General features: G+C 38.2%; 1 protein-coding gene across 1 annotated transcript; it reads left to right on the top strand.

Annotated features, from left to right (window-relative positions):
- The first annotated feature begins 15779 nt into the window (after positions 1-15779).
- On the top strand, positions 15780-21851 carry LOC130727359 (synaptotagmin-4-like). Its single transcript, XM_057578467.1, has 13 exons — positions 15780-16089; positions 16182-16288; positions 16383-16431; positions 16540-16660; positions 16950-17077; positions 17771-17872; positions 18455-18529; positions 19048-19127; positions 19567-19717; positions 19807-20037; positions 20522-20821; positions 21035-21148; positions 21550-21851. Exons 1-13 carry the CDS (start codon positions 15985-15987, stop codon positions 21694-21696), a joined length of 1710 nt encoding a protein of 569 aa, XP_057434450.1. The 5' UTR covers positions 15780-15984; the 3' UTR covers positions 21697-21851.
- The last annotated feature ends 1669 nt before the right edge of the window (positions 21852-23520 follow it).

Raw genomic sequence — 23520 nt, 5'->3', positions numbered from 1 at the left:
TGTAACCGTCTAACCGTCTAACTAACACTACTAAGAAAAAGCTTTATTTTTAAAACGTAAACAATAAAGTTTTATATATTATTCATAGCAAAACTCTTGTTTACTTTTTTTTTTAACACACTTATTGATTAATTTTAAATTCATGTGATTCCCATTAAGTTGAAATTAGGATCATATTATCAGTGAATCTCATATGAATTTCAAAAATTTAATAAAAGAATGTTAATAAAAGAGTATTAAAGTGAATATTACTAGTACTTTTCATTCTAAAAAATAATATTGCATTTTAAGGGAGATATTATGAGTTTTTAGTTCTGTCTATCCACATTAAGCTTCTACAATAAGCTTTTTACTAGTCTATCCACATTTGATTTTCGATCAGTTAAAACTAACGATTAAATTAATAATTAAACAAATTGGTTGTGAAAAAAGTGCGTGATTTAGGAAAAAAAATATCATTTCCATCTAATTAAATACAGAAAATAATTTTTGTTTCCAAAGATTTCACCGGAGAGAAAATCTTTATCTTCATATTAGATTTGTCTAATTAATAAAATTAGGTTACTTTTAGGTGAGTAAGTATATTTTAACACGTGTCATGAACTAGAATTATCTAAGATACATTATTAAGATATTATTTGACTACCGAAACTAGGGCGAATCTAGGTAATTCCCTATAAAAGCAACTCTTGAATGATTAAGAATTTGTGCACTTGAGATCAAACTTAACTTTCTACGTGCATTTCTTTATAAATTTGGGTTCTCACTCTCTTATTGGTGAGGTTGAAGCTATGGCAACTCTGTATCGCAATCAAGAATGGACTGAAGAAGAAGACAAGACGTTTGAATATGCTCTAGCTATATTTGATGAAGATACACCTGACCGTTGGGAGAATGTGGCAGCCGTACTCCCAAGAAAAACTGTTCTTGATGTGATCATGCACTACAAGAAATTGGAAAAAGATATGTGTGGAGTAGAAGCCGGTCTAGTTCCACCTTTTCTTGACTCTTCTTTCTCACCGGAGAAGGCGGTTGGTGACCACAGTGATGGTGGAAGCAAAAAGAGGTCCGCTACTAAATCGAGTTCTGAGAATAAGGGAAAGAAAGTGGTTCATTGGACAGAAGATGAACACAAGTGAGTTTCATATTCACAATCCTTATCATTAATTGTCTTTATATCTTTCTTTTTTCTTTTTTTATGTTTTACGTTTAGAACGTGCTATTCTATCCACTATTTATTTGTCTTTTATCAATATTATGTTCTGCTTTCAAAAAAAAATAACATGAAGAAAATTGTTGAAATTATTTGTTAAACATAAAATTTAGTTAGTTCATTTAGGTTTGTTTTATGCAAATTCAACTTTCAATTAAACCTCTAATTGTTTTTTTGTCCAATTCTTGACATGAGTTTTTGGCATTGAATTTCAGGCTCTTTCTTCTGGGACTTCAAGAGTGTGGCAAAGGGGCTTGGAGAAATATCGCTCGGAAGTTTGTGGTGTCAAAGACTCCTACCCAAGTAGCAAGCCATGCTCAAAAGTACTATATCAGGCAAAAGCTTTCTGAAGGAGGGAAAGATGACAACAAAAAGAGATCTAGTATCCATGATATCACACTTCTTGATATTATGGAAAATACCACACCAATTGAAGACAAGTCACTTCCATTAATCCAAGAGTCTCAAATAATGTCTTCACCGCCGCAACAGATGAAGGAGACTAGCATCCAAACTGTGCAACCTGAATGGATTAATCGTGACAACAACAATGATCAGCTCATGGTTTTCAATCCAAGCAACTATGATGAAATGTTCATGTTATCTTCTCAAGTAATGCCTTCACCGCAATTGGAGAAGACTAGCATTCAAAATCTGCAACCTGGATGGATTAATTGTGACCACAGCAATAATCAACTCATGGTTTACAATCCAAATAATGACTTTGAAGTTGGAGGGGCGCAACAGAAGAAGACTAGTATTCAAAATGTGCAACATGACTGGATTAGTAGCGACAACAACAATGATCAACTCATGGGTTTCAATCCAAGCAATGATGGAATGTCCATGTTATCTTCTCAAGTAATGCCTTCACCGCTGCTGGAGAAGACTAGCATCCAAAATGTGCAACCTGAATGGATTAATGTTGGTCACAACAATAATCAACTCATGGTTTTCAATCCAAACAATGACTATGAAGTTGGAGGGGCGCAACAGAAGAAGACTAGCATCCAAAATGTGCAACCTGAATGGATTAGTTGTGACTACAACAATGATCAACTCATGGGTTTCAATCCAAGCAACGATGGAATATCCATGATATCTTCCCAAGACCATCAAGTTACAGGCGCACAAGATCTATACGACATTTATTTTCATTGTACCTAAGCCAAGCGACAATCTTCGGGATTCCAGATGGCTAGCTTCTAGCTAGTGACTTTAATAATGACCTTAGTTGGAGCATTTAATTTCTACATTTGTATACTAACCATCACATATCTGCACTGATGAGCTGAAGCTACTTGGTTTATGAACATCTTTAATGTTTCTTTCATTCTGATAAGTACATATAGAATGATCTTTTTTTGTTATAACTTTTTTTATATCTCTCCTAGTCTTATTTGATTTTAATTTCCATCTGTGTGATAAAGTTTGATCATAATCATAGAATTCCATTAGGTTTCACTTGTTTATATTATTAGAAGTCTTTCCAATATGCTACAAATTGTAGCACATATCTGTAATATTCTGTATCCCCCTAATATGTTAACCGATTTTGTTTCGATCCAATCAACTATTGACTGGTTCTTTCCAAGTTTAAGATCTCTCGATTTTTTAATCGAAAATATTTTGGTTCGACATCCACACTTCGGCATTTTCACAACCTAATTTTTCTTTGTTGTGTTAATCATCAGTCATAACATAAAGCCATTAAATTAGCCCTTACCCAACAGCTTAAGCTTTTGGGATAAGTGATTGTTTGACATGGTATCAAAGCCTCTATGGCCGAGAGGTCTAGAGTTCGATCCTTGTGTAAGATCAAGTTTTGATCTAGTAGTACAACTCTATGTTTTGACGATTACAAGTTAACCTTTTGATATGAACAATTGTGGTACTCTAACGTGTTTTTCTGAGTGTGCTATTTACAGACTCTGACCTCAACTCAATCTCACACAAATCAGAAGCACTGTGTACAAAGAGTAACCCAAGCAACGCTTTCGCATTCACCATGTTCAGTATGAACAGTGGAAAAGCTTCAGAAGTTCTGAAGCAATACAAACTCTGATGTGGACTCAGTCGCTAGAAGCTCTGAAGATCCAGAAGTTCTGATAACCAAGAAACACTGAAGGTTCAGATGTTCTGATGGTGTAGAAGACTCTGAAGATCCAGAAGCTGAATAGTGGAAACTCTGAAGTCCAGAAGCAAGAAACTCTGAAGGCCATGTTCTTCCCTCTGAGTTCAGAATCAGAAGATACAATGGTCAGAGGATCTGTACTTTCCCTCTGACTCTGATCAACCGGCTTCACAAGTTTCAATATGAAGCATCCCCTGATCAGAAGTCTCCTAGGTTTAAAGGTCAAGTCGCTATCCAAGTACAAAAGCAAGTGTACCTTCCTGACGACCTACCTAACGTTCTCAGCCACAGCAGAAGCTGGATTTTCCAGAACTGCCCTCCAACGGTAGCATTTCCCATGCAACGCTCAACCCTAATCCTTGGAGTATATATAGAGGCTGAAGATTGAAAGAAGCGGCTAGAATAAGAAGAAGCAATACATACGTGCAAGACATATTCAAAATATTCTAAGCTTTCTTTCATCTGAAATTCATTGTGTTTACTATTAGCTTTTTAGAAGCAAATCTCTTGTAAACAATTCTTTGATAAACAGTTTGTTTAGTTCCTTTAGGAGATCAAGGTTGATCGGATCCTAGAGAAGACTAAGAGAGTGAATCTTAGTGTGAGCTAAGTCAGTGTAATTGTTAGTCACTTGTAGGTTTCAAGTGCAGTTGTAACTCTTACCTGATTAGTGGATTGCATTCATTCTAAGAAGGAAGAAATCACCTTAACGGGTGGACTGGAGTAGCTTGAGTGATTTATCAAGTGAACCAGGATAAAATCCTTGTGTACTTTTCTATCTCTTATCTTTAGCACTTAAGTTCTCGTAAGATTTGTCAAAATCTTTAAGGTGGAAGTTTTGTACTGAAAACGTTATTCAAACCCCCCCTTTCTACCGTTTTTCATACCTTCAATTGGTATCAGAGCGCAAGTTCTGATTACCACACCTAACAGTGTTCAGTGATCCGGGCCGGTGTGAAAAACAATGGCTGCCACCACCAGTGAAACTCAAAGAGATGGTTACAACGCAAAGCCTCCTATGTTCGATGGTCAAAGGTTCGAATATTGGAAAGATAGACTGGAAAGTTTCTTTCTGGGTTTCGATGCAGATCTCTGGGATATTATTGTGGATGGCTATGAGCGTCCAGTTGATGCAGATGGCAAGAAGATCCCAAGGTCAGAGATGACTGCAGATCAAAAGAAGCTGTACTCACAACATCACAAAGCAAGAGCAATTCTTCTAAGTGCTATTTCCTATGAGGAGTACCAGAAGATTACAGATCGTGAGTTTGCTAAAGGCATTTTTGATTCTCTGAAGATGTCTCATGAAGGAAACAAGAAAGTCAAAGAATCAAAGGCATTGTCTTTGATCCAAAAGTATGAATCCTTCATCATGAAGCCAAATGAGTCCATTGAAGAAATGTTCTCCAGATTTCAATTGTTTGTAGCTGGCATACGACCTCTCAACAAGAGCTACACAACAAAAGATCATGTCATAAGGGTCATCAGGTGTCTTCCTGAAAGTTGGATGCCTTTGGTGACTTCAATAGAGCTCACAAGAGACGTTGAGAATATGAGTTTAGAAGAACTCATCAGCATTTTGAAATGCCATGAGCTGAAGCGCTCAGAGATGCAAGATCTGAGGAAAAAGTCCATAGCCTTGAAATCCAAATCTGAAAAGGCTAAGGTTGAGAAGTCAAAGGCTCTCCAAGCTGAAGAAGAAGAATCTGAAGAAGCATCAGAAGATTCTGATGAAGATGAGCTGACTCTGATCTCCAAGAGACTCAACCGCATCTGGAAGCACAGGCAGAGCAAGTTCAAAGGCTCTGGAAAGGCAAGAGGAAAGTCTGAATCCTCAGGTCAGAAGAAGTCATCAATCAAGGAAGTCACTTGCTTTGAGTGCAAAGAATCAGGGCACTACAAAAGTGACTGTCCAAAATTGAAGAAGGACAAGAAGCCAAAGAAGCACTTCAAGACCAAGAAGAGTCTGATGGTGACATTTGATGAATCAGAGTCAGAGGATGTTGACTCTGATGGTGAAGTCCAAGGACTCATGGCCATTATCAAAGACAAAGGAGAAGAGTCAAAGGAAGCTGTTGACTCTGACTCAGAATCAGAAGGAGATCCTAACTCAGACGATGAAAATGAGGTATTCTCTTCTTTCTCTACCTCTGAACTGAAACATGCTTTGTCTGATATCATGGATAAGTATAACTCTTTATTGTCTAAGCATAAAAAGTTGAAAAAGAACTTATCTGCTGTTTCCAAGGCTCCTTCTGAACATGAGAAAATTATTTCTGATTTGAAAAATGAAAATCATGCTTTGGTAAATTCTAACTCTGTGCTTAAGAACCAGATTGCTAAGTTAGAAGAAATTGTTGCCTGTGATGCCTCTGATTGTAGAAATGAATCTAAGTATGAAAAGTCTTTTCAAAGATTCCTAGCTAAAAGCGTGGATAGAAGCTTAATGGCTTCAATGATCTATGGCGTAAGCAGAAATGGAATGCATGGCATTGGCTATTCTAAACCAATTAGAAATGAGCCTTCTGTGTCTAAAGCTAAATCCTTGTATGAATGCTTTGTTCCCTCTGGTACCATATTGCCTGATCCTGTGCCTGCTAAAGTTGCTAAAAACCCTCTTAAAAAGGGATCTTTCTCTATGACTAAATATCATGCAAACATTTCTTTAAAATATTATGTTGAGACTCCCAAGGTGATCAGAACCTCTGGGGTAACTAACAAAAGAGGACCCAGAAAGTGGGTACCTAAGGACAAGATTATCTATGTTGCAGATATCCTTGATAGCTCCACTGAAACACCAATCATGGTATCTGGACAGTGGATGCTCGCGTCACATGACGGGAGAAAAGCGTATGTTCCGAGAGCTGAAACTTAAGCCTGGAGGCGAAGTTGGCTTCGGAGGAAATGAAAAGGGTAAAATTATTGGTACTGGTACTATTTGTGTAGATAGTAGTCCATGCATTGATAATGTTTTATTGGTAGACGGCTTAACACATAACTTATTGTCTATAAGTCAATTAGCTGACAAGGGTTATGATGTTATATTCAATCAAAAGTCCTGCCGGGCTGTAAGTCAGATCGATGGCTCTGTTCTGTTTAACAGCAAGAGGAAGAACAACATTTATAAGATCAGATTATCTGAGTTGGAGGCTCAGAATGTGAAGTGCCTTCTGTCTGTTAATGAAGAGCAGTGGGTATGGCATAGACGGTTAGGGCATGCCAGTATGAGAAAGATTTCTCAGCTGAGCAAGCTAAACCTTGTCAGGGGCTTACCCAATCTGAAGTTCGCTTCAGACGCTCTTTGTGAAGCATGTCAGAAAGGCAAATTCACAAAAGTCCCTTTCAAGGCAAAGAATGTTGTCTCAACCTCAAGGCCGTTAGAACTTCTGCATATCGACCTTTTTGGACCAGTGAAAACTGAGTCTATAGGTGGCAAGAGATATGGGATGGTTATCGTTGATGACTATAGCCGCTGGACATGGGTAAAGTTTCTAACCCGCAAGGATGAGTCTCATGCTGTGTTCTCTACCTTCATTGCTCAAGTGCAAAACGAGAAGGCTTGTAGGATTGTGCGTGTCAGAAGTGACCATGGTGGAGAGTTTGAGAATGACAAGTTTGAGAGTCTGTTTGATTCCTATGGAATTGCACATGATTTCTCTTGTCCCAGAACTCCTCAACAAAATGGTGTTGTTGAGAGGAAGAACAGAACTCTTCAGGAGATGGCTAGAACCATGCTCCAAGAAACTGGCATGGCTAAGCACTTTTGGGCAGAGGCAGTAAATACAGCATGTTACATTCAGAACAGAATCTCTGTGAGACCAATTCTGAATAAGACTCCTTATGAATTGTGGAAGAACATAAAACCCAACATTTCTTATTTTCATCCTTTTGGCTGTGTTTGTTATGTTCTCAATACTAAGGATAGATTGCATAAATTTGATGCTAAGTCTTCTAAGTGTCTATTACTTGGTTATTCTGATAGATCTAAAGGTTTTAGATTTTATAATACTGATGCTAAGACTATTGAAGAATCTATTCATGTTAGATTTGATGATAAGCTTGACTCTGACCAGTCAAAGCTAGTTGAAAAGTTTGCAGATTTAAGCATTAATGTTTCTGACAAAGGCAAAGCTCCAGAGGAAGTTGAGCCAGAGGAAGATGAACCAGAGGAAGAAGCTGGTCCCTCTAACTCACAAACTCTGAAGAAGAGCAGAATCACTGCAGCTCACCCTAAGGAATTGATTCTGGGCAACAAAGATGAACCAGTCAGAACCAGATCTGCCTTCAGACCCTCTGAAGAGACCTTGCTGAGTCTGAAAGGATTGGTGTCCTTAATTGAACCCAAGTCCATAGATGAAGCTCTTCAGGACAAGGAGTGGATTCTGGCCATGGAAGAAGAATTGAATCAATTTTCCAAGAACGATGTTTGGAGCTTAGTGAAGAAGCCTGAGAATGTCCATGTTATTGGAACGAAATGGGTATTCAGAAACAAGCTAAATGAGAAAGGAGATGTAGTCAGAAACAAGGCAAGGCTAGTTGCTCAAGGCTACAGCCAGCAGGAAGGAATAGACTACACTGAAACATTTGCTCCGGTAGCAAGACTGGAGGCAATCAGACTGTTGATCTCCTTCTCAGTAAATCACAACATAGTTCTACATCAGATGGACGTAAAGAGTGCCTTCCTAAATGGTTATATTTCAGAGGAAGTCTATGTTCATCAACCCCCAGGTTTTGAAGATGAAAAGAAACCAGACCATGTGTTCAAATTGAAGAAATCACTCTACGGTCTGAAGCAAGCTCCCAGAGCATGGTATGAGAGACTTAGGTCATTCCTTCTGGAGAATGAGTTTGTAAGGGGTAAAGTAGATACAACTCTCTTTTGCAAGACTTATAAAGATGATATCTTAATTGTGCAAATTTATGTTGATGATATTATATTTGGTTCTGCTAATCAATCTCTATGCAAAGAATTTTCTGAGATGATGCAGGCTGAATTTGAGATGAGTATGATGGGAGAATTAAAGTACTTTCTGGGAATACAAGTTGATCAAACACCAGAATGAACATATATCCATCAGAGCAAGTACACTAAAGAACTTCTGAAGAAGTTCAATATGCTGGAATCTACAGTGGCCAAGACTCCAATGCATCCTACATGCATTTTGGAGAAAGAAGATAAAAGTGGTAAAGTATGTCAGAAGCTCTATCGTGGAATGATAGGTTCACTTCTATACTTAACTGCATCTAGGCCAGACATATTATTTAGTGTTCACTTATGTGCTCGTTTCCAATCAGATCCAAGGGAAACCCACTTAACTGCTGTTAAGAGGATCCTAAGGTATCTGAAAGGCACCACTAACCTTGGCTTGATGTATAAGAAAACATCAGAGTATAAGCTTTCAGGTTATTGTGATGCTGATTATGCTGGAGATAGAACAGAGAGAAAAAGTACTTCTGGAAATTGTCAATTTCTGGGAAGCAATCTAGTCTCATGGGCAAGCAAGAGGCAATCAACCATTGCACTATCAACTGCAGAGGCAGAATATATCTCAGCAGCAATATGCAGCACTCAGATGCTCTGGATGAAACATCAGCTGGAGGATTATCAGATCCTTGAGAGCAATATCCCAATCTATTGTGATAACACTGCTGCAATCTCATTGAGTAAGAATCCTATCTTGCATTCAAGGGCAAAGCACATTGAGGTAAAGTATCACTTTATTAGAGATTATGTACAGAAGGGCGTACTTCTTCTGAAGTTTGTTGATACTGACCATCAATGGGCAGATATCTTTACAAAGCCCTTAGCAGAGGATAGATTTAATTTTATTCTGAAAAATCTAAACATGGACTTTTGTCCAGAGTGAAGATGGATCAGAACCTCTGACTATGATACTTCTTGATCAGAAGATGTCTAGTCCAGAAGGTAACTGAATCAGAGTGTGTGTGCCCACTGGTACTGACTCTGAAGCTGAGACAACAACACGTGTGTCAGAATTTCTGATGCATAATTTCTTGTGCCCGTGTGACAGTCTGTTATGATTGCGTGTAGATATGCTTATCTCCTGTGTGTGATTGTGTATTTTACTGTTACTATCTATCTTTAGTTTTCAACCGTTGATCTTAAAGTGCTTTTTGAATCAACAACGGTTATTTGATAAAACCCACTATACACACACGTTCTCGTTCACTTCCGGTTTTCACTCTCGCACTCTCTGCTTTTCAAAACCGCCTCTTTCTTGATTTCTCTCTCGATCTCTCTTCATCTTTCAACCTTCATCTTCTACCTCAAACCTTCAACCTCTTCAAAATGGTGAGACAAACCAGAAGATCTACTGCAGATGCACCTCAGTTCCCTCACATGGTAGTTGGTCTAGCAACGGGTCAAAGGGGCTCTGAGAATCCGGCACAAGAACAAGTTCAAGCTCAAGAGCAGATTGTTCCAATTGCAGAACGGGGCTGTGCCGTTCACTGTGTATTTGCTCCTGAGGAACTTCAAGTCCTGGCAGAATGGAGATTCGACCTCGACAACCTGGCTGCAAATGGGTATGATCTTCGTCCTGAAGTCCAAACTCAAGGTTGGGGAAATTACTTCAACCGACTTCGAGGACCGGTGTATGAGAAGTTGGTCAAGGAATTCTGGAAGCACGCCGACTGCGATGATACTCAAGTGGTATCTCATATTCTTGGCAGGAAGATCATCATCACGGAGAAGTCATTCGTGAATCTGCTAGGTGCAGAAACTGCTTATGGGTATCGGTTCCAACTGACGGAATCGAAGCTGAAACCCAGCACCAAGGACATCGTCAACAAGGCCCTGTACACCACCTTCAAACCGGGCAAGACGAGTTACAAGGTGATGGACCTTCACCCCAAACTCAGAATCTGGCACAAGATCCTGCTCAACTGCATCAATCAGCGACCGAAGGGCAGTTCTCCAGATTACATCAACTTCAACCAGAAGGCGATGCTGTTTTTCATCCAAAACCAGGAGAAGATCTGCCTTCCCTACTTCCTGTTCTCCTATTTGAAGGAATGCATCCGGAAGTCTCGCACCACCGCCTCCATCAAGTCTGCAATCAAATACATCCCTTTTGGGAGGCTGCTCTCAGACTTTCTCATTGAAAGCAACTTGGTGCAAGATTTGATCAATGCTGGTTGCACAGAGGATTTGAGCACAATTGTCAGTGATGTCTTCACTGCAAACTCCTTGAAGAAGATGGGCTTAATCCAGAAGAAGATTGCTCCTGCTCATGAAGACACATCTTCTGAGATCAGAGGAAGAAGAATGCCTCTGAATGACTACCCTCTGTGGACCCAAGCAGACCATCCTGAAGCCATCCGGTGCTATGTTGAAGACCTCAGGGCTCAAGGATTCGAGATTGACCTTGATGATTTCGTCAGCAGACTTCCACCAGCTCCAGAGTTTCCTTCTCCTCCCAAGAAGAAAACCAAGAGGAAGATGGTTCTGGAAGAATCCTCAGAGGAATCTGATGTCCCTCTGGTCAAGAAGCCGAAGAGCAAGCCTGATGATGATGATGGTGATGATAGTGAGGATGGTCCTCCTAAGAAGAAGCAGAAGAAGGTCAGAATCGTGGTGAAGCCTACTCGGGTGGAACCAGCTGCTGCAGTGGTCAGAAGGACTGAACCTCCTGCCAGAGTGACTAGATCATCAGCACATTCAAGTAAGCCTGCACTTGCTTCTGATGATGATTTGAATTTATTTGATGCACTTCCTATTTCTGCCTTGCTTCAACACTCCTCAAATCCCCTCACTCCTATTCCTGAATCCCAGCCAGCCGCACAAACCACCACTCCACCACAATCCCCAAGGTCTTCCTTCTTTCAACCTTCTCCTACTGAAGCACCTCTCTGGAATTTGCTTCAGAACCAACCCCCTAGGTCAGAAGATCCAACCTCTCTCATTACTATTCCATACGACCCATTATCTTCTGAACCCATCATCCATGACCAACCCGAGCCAAACCAAACGGAACCACAACCCAGAACGTCTGATCACTCTGTTCCCAGAGCATCAGAACGTCCTGCTGTCAGACCCACGGATACAGACTCTTCAACAGCCTTTACACCTGTATCCTTTCCAACCAATGTTGCTGATTCTTCTCCCTCCAATAACTCTGAATCTGTTAGAAAATTCATGGAGGTTAGAAAAGAAAAGGTGTCTGCCTTAGAGGAATATTACCTTACGTGTCCAAGCCCTAGGAGATATCCTGGCCCTAGACCTGAACGTCTAGTTGACCCAGATGAACCTATCTTGGCCAATCCTATCCAAGAGGCAGACCCCTTAGCTCAACAAGCTCACCCTGTCCCTGACCAACAAGAGCCTATTCAACCAGACCCTGAACCCGAACAATCAGTGTCTAACCAATCCTCGGTTAGATCACCTCAACCTCTGGTTGAAACTTCAAACCCTCACCTTGGAACCTCTGAACCCAATGCTCCCATGATTCACATTGGTTCTCCACAAGGTGCCTCTGAAGCTCATAGCAGCAATCATCCAGCCTCTCCTGAAACCAACCTCTCCATCATTCCCTATACTCACCTCCAACCCACATCTCTCTCTGAGTGCATCAATATTTTCTATCATGAAGCCTCCTTGAGACTCCGCAATGTGCACGGTCAGACTGATCTCAGTGAGAATGCTGAAAATGTGGCTGATGAGTGGAACAATCTGAGCACTTGGCTAGTGGCTCAAGTTCCGATTATGATGCAGCTCCTGCATGCAGAGGGAAGTCAGAGGATTGAGGCTGCAAAGCAAAGGTTTGCTAGAAGGGTGGCTCTTCATGAACTAGAACAGAGAAATAAGCTTCTTGAAGCTATTGAAGAAGCCCAGAGAAAGAAAGAACAAGCAGAAGAAGCTGCACGTCAAGCAGCAGCTCAAGCTGAACAAGCCAGACTTGAGGCAGAGCGACTTGAAGCTGAGGCTGAAGCTCTTAGATGCCAAGCACTTGCACCAGTTGTGTTTACTCCTGCTGCTTCTGCTTCCATTCCAGATCCTCAAGCTGCTCAGAATGTTCCTTCCAGTTCTACTCAGACAAGCTCATCCAGACTCGACATCATGGAACAACGTCTTGACACTCATGAATCCATGCTGATTGAGATGAAGCACATGATGATGGAACTTCTGCGCCGCACTGACAAACCTTAGTTCTAGGATCTCTTCTTTTTCTTCTTTAGTTAACCTTGTTTTCCTTTTGTTAAACTCTGTTTCTTTTTTATTTTACTTATTTTAATTTGTTCGTTTGTGTTTATATATGCATAACTATATACCTATGTCACATATGTTTGCTAAACTCGTTTTATTCATAATTGTTCTATGTTTACATCATATTTCTTTACATCATATAAATCTAGAATGGAGGATCTCTCCTCATTCTTCTGCACTCCTGGCGCTGCTCTGACCTATCCTTCTCCAGACGCTCCAGTACATGCTGGATGTTGTTGAGTCTGATCTCTAGCTCATCTTTCTCCAGAATCTCTTCTGAAGTCCTGAGCTTCTCTTCCAAGATTTCTTTTTCTTCCAGCAGCTTGAGTTCAAGCCGGCTGAGTTCTTGCACCTCCTCCACGAAGGCAAGAAATTCCTTCAGGTCTCTCTCCAACTCTGGACGCAGGTCCTCTTCCAGCAGTGTCTGTGTCAGCTCCGCGATGGTCGTTGTACCCTCTGGATGCCTGATGTTCAGGAACAAGTCCTCTTCACAGGCCTTCTTCCTCAGCTCTTCTAGTGCTACGTTGTATGATGCCATTTTTTCACTACAAATTGTTCACGGTGTGAAGCTTACCTTTCTCTCCAACGCTTTATATAGGCTTCACTTTCTCTCTGAAAGTTAATGCTCCTACGGTTTCTCGAGGTTAAGTTCTTGGTAACTAACCCTTCTCTTTACTCACTTGACCGGTGGTAAACGTTCTTCTCTTGCATTAACTCTTCTATCTATTTCGCCTAACTCTGATTCTTGCATCGTTTTCATCTTCTTTAAACTTAGACCTTCTCCAAGGGGGAGTACCTTGTACTTCAAGCTAAGTTTTTCACACCCCAAGCTTTTTGCTTATGACAAAAAGGGGGAGTAAACCCAGTTTTTGATGTGTAAGATGTGTTAGTGTGATTTATTTTTCTTTTGGAGATTTTAAGAGTTCCACCTTCATGACCATAGATGTGTCACTGGGCAAATACAAGGAATACATTTCACTTCTTCTGAAGTGATTCTAAGTTGACTCTGATACCCAAGACTCTGATACCTTGTCCATGACTCTGATTACTTATGCGCTCTGATTATTCGTTTTTCATCTATGTCATAAGTTTTTCACTCTGAACTCTTATATCATTTAGCTCAGAATCTAGACTTTACTAACGTTTTCATCAAGTATTAGATTCAGGGGGAGCTAAGCTCAGAATCAAGCAGTGACTTGAATTCAGAATGAGCAAGATAAACTATTCACATCATGATAAGTCTTATTATATATCTCTAAACTCTGAGTGAATTCAGTTTAATGTTTAAGAATTGTTCATCAAAAATCTTAGTTTTGTCATCATCAAAAAGGGGGAGATTGTAAGATCAAGTTTTGATCTAGTAGTACAACTCTATGTTTTGACGATTACAAGTTAACCTTTTGATATGAACAATTGTGATACTCTAACGTGTTTTTCTGAGTGTGCTATTTACAGACTCTGACCTCAACTCAATCTCACACAAATCAGAAGCACTGTGTACAAAGAGTAACCCAAGCAACGCTTTCGCATTCACCATGTTCAGTATGAACAGTGGAAAAGCTTCAGAAGTTCTGAAGCAATACAAACTCTGATGTGGACTCAGTCGCTAGAAGCTCTGAAGATCCAGAAGTTCTGATAACCAAGAAACACTGAAGGTTCAGATGTTCTGATGGTGTAGAAGACTCTGAAGATCCAGAAGCTGAATAGTGGAAACTCTGAAGTCCAGAAGCAAGAAACTCTGAAGGCCATGTTCTTCCCTCTGAGTTCAGAATCAGAAGATACAATGGTCAGAGGATCTGTGCTTTCCCTCTGACTCTGATCAACCGGCTTCACAAGTTTCAATATGAAGCATCCCCTGATCAGAAGTCTCCTAGGTTTAAAGGTCAAGTCGCTATCCAAGTACAAAAGCAAGTGTACCTTCCTGACGACCTACCTAACGTTCTCAGCCACAGCAGAAGCTGGATTTTCCAGAACTGCCCTCCAACGGTAGCATTTCCCATGCAACGCTCAACCCTAATCCTTGGAGTATATATAGAGGCTGAAGATTGAAAGAAGCGGCTAGAATAAGAAGAAGCAATACATACGCGCAAGACATATTCAAAATATTCTAAGCTTTCTTTCATCTGAAATTCATTGTGTTTACTATTAGCTTTTTAGAAGCAAATCTCTTGTAAACAATTCTTTGATAAATAGTTTGTTTAGTTCCTTTAGGAGATCAAGGTTGATCGGATCCTAGAGAAGACTAAGAGAGTGAATCTTAGTGTGAGCTAAGTCAGTGTAATTGTTAGTCACTTGTAGGTTTCAAGTGCAGTTGTAACTCTTACCTGATTAATGGATTGCATTCATTCTAAGAAGGAAGAAATCACCTTAACGGGTGGACTGGAGTAGCTTGAGTGATTTATCAAGTGAACCAGGATAAAATCCTTGTGTGCTTTTCTATCTCTTATCTTTAGCACTTAAGTTCTCGAAAGATTTGTCAAAATCTTTAAGGTGGAAGTTTTGTACTGAAAACGTTATTCAAACCCCCCTTTCTACCGTTTTTCATACCTTCACCTTGCTCTCCTCACTTTCTAATTAAAAAGTGGAATTTAATTAAGCACATGGTAGGTGAGTATGTGCATTTATCCACTCTTCAAGCCCAAATGACTCTTGCGTGAGGGAGCGTATTAGAATATAACATAAAGCCAATAAATTAGCACTTACCCATCACGAATATTGGATTTTTTTGTAAATTCATTATGTTTATTTAAAAAATATTTTTTTCTTAATTATTTTATATTAGAAAGATAAATTATATCCGTTAAGAGAAGATCTGTAACCTTTCCATCTCCAATCCATATGTCATCTAACTCTAACCACTTGAGCTATTTTCAGGGATATTTTTTCTCTTAATTTAATGTTTTAAGGGAAAAGTTAAACAATTTGAGCGTGTATCTAAAATCTCATTGACTGAGCTTTATATAAGATGCCTTACCCTATTTGGCTGTAAATCAAGCAAAATTTAGAAAGCAAACGTACTAAGCTAGAAGAAACTACATGACTAAAGGGAAAGAAAAGCACATATTACTTTCTTCTTCAATGGAGAATAGTACTCATCACATAAGCTCAACACGTTCACATATTACTTTAGCAATAATCAATGAATATTTACATTAGAATTTATTTACTTACTTACATTAATGACACGAATTTGAATGATTAATTGAATAATTAATGGTTCTGGTTAGTGATTACCCGCGCGTACATCCACATCCTCAACGCAACGTAACTAACTCTTCAACAGACACTCTTTCTTCTCCCTCTCTCTTCATCTTCCTCTGTTTCTTTCTTCAGTGATCGATGAACGAGATGCTTGAGCTGAAACGACGACATTTCACAATCTTCAATTAGAAGTTAATTTCCGTTGCGAAAATGGGATTCATCAGCGGCATGATCGTCGGTGTCGCCGTCGGAATCGGATTGATCGTCGCTTACGCTCGTCACGAGAGTTTCCGATCCAAGCGTCGTTCCGATTTGGTATGTAAAAACCAAAATCCACATTCATTGCATTCTAACTCGTTAGCTTCCTTTGTACGCATCATGGTTTGGTTTTTGTGAATGGCTTTTAGGCTAAGACAATTGCAAGGTTTGCGAGGATGACGGTGGAAGATTCCAGAAAGCTTCTTCTTCCTAAGTTCTATCCGTCATGGGTGGTTTTCACTCGGAGACAGAAGTTGAGTTCACTGCACTTCAAATTTTCAGCGAATGCGGACGGAGTAACTTTAATTTTGATCTGGATTCTGATGTTAATTTGTTCATTTTCTGCAGTTAAATTGGCTTAATAGCCAATTAAGCAAGCTGTGGCCATATATTAATGAGGTTCTTAATTTGATTTGGTTTTTCATTTGCTAAGTTTGTTGATATAATGATATGTATTAATTGAATGAATCTAGCTAGAGTTTTGATGTAATGTGGAAATGTGCTTAGGCGGCGTCGGAGTTGATTAGAAGCAATGTTGAACCCATTCTTGAACAATATAAGCCAATTGTTTTGTCATCTCTCACCTTCTCCAAGTTGACCCTTGGCACTGTGGCTCCACAATTTACAGGTTAGCTACATTACTAATAATGAGTAAGCCTTAGATTTTGTATTCGCATGCTATATCTGGTGGCTTGTTATTAGTTAGTACTTAGTAATGTAAAAAATTGAAAACATTGATAATTCTGGCTCATGCTTGTGCTTCTGGATTCCACCGTCCCTGGTACATTAGGGCTTATAATCAAGTTCAACAAATTTAAGAGAGTCGGACGGTGTCCAATTTATTAATATTAAATGTTGGTTTTGTTCATCTCTGCAATTTCGTGCTGATACTGATATATGCTGCTTGAACTATCTAGGAATTGAAATTGTCGATGAGGATAGTGGGCCTAATGGAGTGACCATGGAGCTAGAGATGCAGTGGGATGGTAACCCGAATATAGTTCTTGACATCAAAACCAAAGTTGGTGTTGTAATTCCTGTGCAGGTGATATATAAATCATTGCCCTCTTCTGACTTTTTTGTATGCTGATGATATTTTCTAATAAGTTGTACTCAATAACCTTAGCTGGCTGCCAAATTGTTTGTATTAGGATGGCTTTGTGCATTAACTTTAAATCTTAACCATCTTTCCAAGAGAAAGAAGATGAAGCAATCAACCTTTTTGACTGATGAACATATAAATTTCTATACATAACAATACTTGATAGTCCTACTCTATTTTGTTTTGTTTCCTTTTATTGTTAATGAGTTGCGTTGCGTCTATCAAAGAATAAATTCTATGAAATGGTTATGCCATGTAGTTTGTTCATTGAATTTTATCTTGCTTTCATCTAATACCTAAATGTCCTTTAACTTCCATGCCAAACTTCCCCGAGGTTTTAGTGAACTGGATGGTTGAGAATGCTATCGCTGCTTCCTTGAATTGAGAAGATAACAGTATAGGCAGTACTCCGATTCTTTAGTTCATAATAGAAGTAGAAAATATTATAAGAGGAGAAAGTTGTTCATACCAGGAGGCGCCCCCTTCTATTTATAAGGAACCTACTATCATTTTAGTCCATTCTATCTCTTTCTGTAATTCTAAAGTCTTAGTGACCTCATTAATGTCTGTAAATGTCAACATTTAAGTAATTCCTTATCATTCTGTTCTGTCTTCCCTGGCAACTTGTTTATATAGGTAAAAAATATTGGATTCACTGGGGTTTTCAGGTTGATCTTCAAACCGCTTGTAAATGAGTTTCCTGGTTTTGGAGCTGTGTGTTTTTCCTTGAGAGAAAAGGTGAGTTATATTGTCTTGTGACTTATACTTTCATTACTCAATAAAAGACAATATCTCGACATTTATTTATCAAAGAATTATTTCAGCATGTTGAAGATAGGATGAGTTACCCAACATTGTTTACCGATACCTATGCTTTTTGTTGTCAAGTAACTGGAAACAAATATGAGAAAGCTCAAGCTTTCTTCGCAAGTTGGATTTTGGAGGGGCGGGAATGGAAAGGGGAGGCTCATGAGAAGCCCTCCTCTTGTTTGATAGCTTTGTAAGAAAGGGATAAACTTTGAAGAATTTTTTAAAATCCTTCAAACTCCTCAAAGACCTTCCTTTAGCTATTTTGTGAAGCTCCCCCAAATTGGAGGTTTTTGAAGAATTATGAACTTCCGAACAAGGGGAGGGATTACCCTCCCTTCCCCTTTTCTTTCCCCTCCCCTTCCTTTACCGTCAAAGCCTTCACATTCCCTCTCTAAAAAACTCCCAAAAAAAGCCTAAAGAAAAACGAGCAGTTAATGAGTTTGTTCAAATATTTGTAAATTAAAAATTCCAACTATTTATATTTCATGTTTTTATTTGTTCTGCCAACAGAGAGATCTGGATTTTACTCTCAAAGTGGTTGGTGGTGACATATCAGCTATACCGGGGATATCTGATGCCATAGAGGTATAAGCAAATTATACATAGTTTTGTGGTACTGATATTTTTCCTTTGACTAATGTTACTTAGTTTGCACATGCTATACTACCATGCACCTGATCTTCATGTGTAACAGGATTTGGTAGTTATGTAATAAATTAATAATCAGGCACTGCCATTTTCTTTATTCTGTTTAAAATCTTTATGACATATCAAAAGTTTTGATAGGTAATTTCTTCGCAGATGGTGAAGATAAATTCCATGCCAAGAAGCATTTCTTTTCTTTTATACTCTTCCCCCCTATTTTTTCAGGAGATCTTGAACTTTGGTTCTGAAATTTTGTTAACATTCATGTATATGTATGTCTGAGTCCCAAAGGTTTGAACAGAGTGTGCAATATAGTCCTAATGCATTGTAATGTAAATCACGGAGAAGTATAATCAATTACAAAAGTTAGGTATATTAATCCTGCATTGCATTGTCAATAACTTGCTAACTCATACAACACTCTACCTCAGTAATAAACTCCTCTGTTAATTATTCAGGAAACAATTCGAGATGCCATTGAAGACTCTATAACTTGGCCAGTACGCAAAATTATACCAATTATACCTGGGGACTACAGGTATCTAACAGTTCGTTACTATTTTCTTCCAGTAGGAGGACAAAATTATTTATTTAGGAGCTGATAGTGATGTATGGATCTGAATCAGTTTTCTGCTTTGGTGACTGCAACCTGTCTTGTAATGGCAAGTAAATCCTTAAGCATGTGCAGTTATGCATCTTCATATATCAATGAAGAGCTAGAAAGTTGACACTGCTAGAAGGAATTATAGCAGTTAGTCTACTTTCACTAGGCTAGCCAAATGAAAACTATATTCTAGGCTTCTGTAAATTAATGTCACATTTGTTCCAAAATGTCTTTAACCTTTATTTCTGCCATCATCTTCTGTGTCATTTTCATCACATGTAGCATAGCATGCATATCATTTATGTGTACTTTATTGCTGTTTCTTTTTTATTTCTTTAATTCAAACGCTACATGATTGTTCTTCCTTTCACAGCAACCTAGAATTGAAACCGGTTGGAACATTGGAAGTAAAACTAGTGCAAGCAAAAAACTTAACAAATAAAGATCTGATTGGGAAATCCGATCCTTATGCTACCGTATTTGTACGCCCTCTTCGTGAGAGAACAAAAACCAGTAAAACAATCGTAAGACTAACTCTCTTTCCAATGGAAGCTTCCTTTATTTTAATTTATTTATTGTTGTGTTGGTTAATCCATTTGCTTGGTATGTTCAGAACAACCAGCTGAATCCAATATGGAATGAGCACTTCGATTTCATTGTCGAAGATGCATCAACCCAGCACTTGACCATAAGAATTTTTGATGATGAAGGAGTTCAAGCATCTGAGCTTCTTGGCTGTGCCCAAATTCCGCTGAAGGAACTCGAACCTGGTAAAGTAAAGGATGTATGGTTGAAATTGGTGAAGGATCTGGAAATCCATAGAGATAACAAATACAGGGGTGAGGTAAGATAGTTTATTCTTAGTGTCTTCATTACATTCATCTGGCATTCTAGATTCTAACTGATCAATACCAAGGAAATTACTAAAAGTTACATTACTAAACACAAGAAGAGGACCCATGATTACCGCCAAATAACATAATTTAGCTTTGACACATCAGCATTTCTTCCGATTTTCCTTTGTAAAATCATTGCTGTAAATGTAATGACCAATTAATGTAGAGCTTAGCCGTTTGCCATGAGTAGAATACTAAACCATGGCTTTCAAGTTTATCAAGTATATTATAAAATGGTCAATATAGGGGGTGTGTGTATGAAATAAGAAAGTTCTAGGCACAAGTTTGATCTATAATGACCTTAGAATCTGGTAAACTTGTTACTTGTGCTCTTTGTTATATTATCACATACTTGTATCTTAGTATTCTATTCATGGAAATTCAGATTATAGCAGTTCATAAACCTTCTTTAGTATATTATACCTCATATAGGTGCAGTTGGAGCTCTTGTACTGCCCATTTGGGGTTGATACCAACTTTAAGAACCCTTTTGACCCTGAGTACTCATTAACCACGTTCGAGAAGACCCTTAAGAGTGGAGTAGTTGACGCAGAGGATGAGGATCTTACAAAAGCATCACCATCACGGAGGAGAAGCAACGTGATTGTAAGAGGTGTTCTATCTGTAACAGTGATTTCAGCTGAAGACTTGCCAGTAGTGGACTTCATGGGCAAAGCTGATCCATTTGTCGTCCTAATGTTGAAAAAATCAGAAAAGAAACTGAAGAGCAGGGTAAGATTTAGGATAATCTCGGTCTGAAACATTTTTGTATATCAGTGTTTAACTAATTTTTTGTCTAGAGCAATATAAATTTGAATAATTAATTGATTAACAACCTGAAGTAGTTGAGTGCAAATTAGTTAAAAACGTATTAAGTTGATTGTATTTGTATACACTGGTTTTCATATACTTGTAATGGACTGAATAATAATTCCTTATTCTCAGGTTGTAAATGAATCCCTAAACCCAGTATGGAATCAAACATTTGACTTTGTTGTGGAGGATGGCTTGCACGAAATGTTAATTATTGAAGTCTGGGATCATGATACGTTTGGCAAGGTGATACCTCTTTAATTTTCTATTTAACTTGTTTGTTTCTAAGTACTGCTTGATTTCAAACATAATTCAACAACTCTGTTTTCTTTGCCACAACTCAATTTTTTACATCTATATTACATTTCTTTATATTTCTCTCTACTTTCTTTTCATATATCACTTGTTAAGCCTCCCATTATTTCTTTCTTTCGTCCACGATGCCTATTTATCCAGAGTTAAAAAAACTCCTATTAATTAACACTTAACAGAAGTTACTTTCTTTGTTAAGTTGTGAAAAGAAGGGTGTTTCATGTGCTTTCTGAATGAGAAGTTTGTTCACAAAACACTCTCTAGCACACTATTTCAAATTCTCTGAATATTATACTGCACTTTTTTATAACTATCGAAATGCATGAATTTTTCAGGAAAAAATGGGAAGAGTGATCATGACACTGACTAAGGTCATCTTAGAAGGGGAATACGATGAAACTTTTCCTCTAGATGCAGCTAAATCCGGGAAGATCACTTTGCATCTGAGGTGGACTCCCCAGCATAAGTACCGGGATCCTTAGTAGACTTTCTAGTTTCTACACGTTTGTTGTAATTTATTTTCTTAAAAAAGTGGTTTTTTTTAGAAATGATTTTTCATAAATACAAACACAAAATTTGCTGGTTGTGCAATACAACACAGTTGTCATGAGGGAATCAGAATCTGTAGTCCAATTTCTACTTGTGTTATTTTGGCAATTTGGATTTGGCAATTGGCACACCGCACACACACTCCAATTTCTGCTTGATTATCTAAGTCAGAGATGAAAATTGGTAGACCATTTTCAAAACATGTGGTTTAACTTAAACCAGATTCAGGTTAGACCAAATATATTTATTAAAGGCTTAAATATATTTGTATTCTCTATATAATAGGATTATCTTTTAAGCAAATAGATGGTTTTAGTCTCTGTCGTTGACTCCTGTTAAAAAATGTTGTGACGTGACTAACAAAGTTCTACATCAATATTTGACACACCAATGATCTTATGTGACATCCTACATTATTTTTTTCATCCAATTGACCTTAAATGTAAGGACTAAAACCAAATGACTCATTCTTTTAGGGCTAAGCACACAGGGGTCCCTCCATTTTCAATTCACCGCCTTCTGTAAGCACCACACCTTCTTCACCATCTCTGCAATAAGTCAAACCACTTTCATATCATCCACAACTCCAACATGAAAACACACAAAAAAAAATCCAAAGCGAAAAAGGAACAAAAGTTTGTTTCAGAGGGAATTCAATTGCAATTTATAAATGTTCTTTCCAAAATTACGAGGTTATACTTAGTGACAACCAGCTCCTAATATTAGGGTTAGAGTGAAGATGTCTTAACCTTGTTGTCTTAGCCATTTATAGGATTAATGGTTCATTTGAGCTTTTAGATGTTATATTTAAAGTGACTTAATAAGTTCTTGAAAAACATAATGATCGGTTAATTGCCATGGGTTACGATTATCTAATCCAGAGATTGCAATATAATCTCTCAAGTTTATATATGTTATACGTGTTTATTGAGTTGAATTGTACCTCAATGGTCAGACTTGGATGCCGAGGATAGTAGCTCAATAGACACACAACCCTCCAAGCCCTCAAGTCTCGTGCTTATTCGACTTGAAGTGTGCATTGATGCTTAGGTTGGGTTATCGTAGGTGGTAACTTTGTGATTAAGTCAGTCTACCATGGAAGGTAACTCGGTAGACACTCATAACTCCAAAGCCTTAAGTCTTGTGCTTACCATGCTTGAAGCATGCTTTTTTTTTTTTTTTTTGCTTAAAATACCTCTATTTTACAGGACTAAAACAAATTTTAGCTTTTTTAAAATTTTTCAATATATGTCTTAAATTAGTGATAGTTAAGTCATTATAAAATTCAAACCATAATCATGCTGAATTCAAATGAAGCCGACCCCACTATTAATGTTACCATTGATATTTATTTATTTTTAGATAAGCCTACCTATTTGAACAAGTATAACTTATAAATTTAAATTGGAAAATACACACCTCTCCACCTCCCTCTGGTGGAGATAGATAGGAAGAGAAGAGATATAATTAAGAGATATCATGTGTGATGTGATAAGATAAGAAGTGATAGATAAAAAGAAAAAATAATTAGATATTTTTTGACAGATATGAAGTATAAATATATCATTATTGATTTAAATCACGATCCAGTATACAATATTACGATATCATTAAAATTTAATCTTATAATTAATACTACTATTAAAGAATAAACTATGTTTAACTCTTGCGAATAGAAAAAACTCTTTGCCCAACCCCCTACCGCTTAGTGCGTTGACTGTGGGACGAGGGATTAGTCTCACTGCTGTCGACCTTAC

Source organism: Lotus japonicus, chromosome 1, assembly GCF_012489685.1.
Source record: "Lotus japonicus ecotype B-129 chromosome 1, LjGifu_v1.2".
Lineage (NCBI taxonomy): Eukaryota > Viridiplantae > Streptophyta > Magnoliopsida > Fabales > Fabaceae > Lotus > Lotus japonicus.
The sequence above is the reverse complement of the archived record's forward strand: the minus strand, read 5'-3'. Positions and strand labels throughout refer to the sequence as shown.

Bases quoted from the DNA above. Each gene is read 5' to 3' on its own strand.
- LOC130727359 (XM_057578467.1), top strand. From the start codon at position 15,985: ATGGGATTCATCAGCGGCATGATCGTCGGTGTCGCCGTCGGAATCGGA. The intron at 17,078-17,770 runs GTGATATATAAA...TTGTTTATATAG, and splicing joins GTGTTGTAATTCCTGTGCAG to GTAAAAAATATTGGATTCAC. The intron at 19,718-19,806 runs GTAAGACTAACT...TGGTATGTTCAG, and splicing joins CAAAAACCAGTAAAACAATC to AACAACCAGCTGAATCCAAT.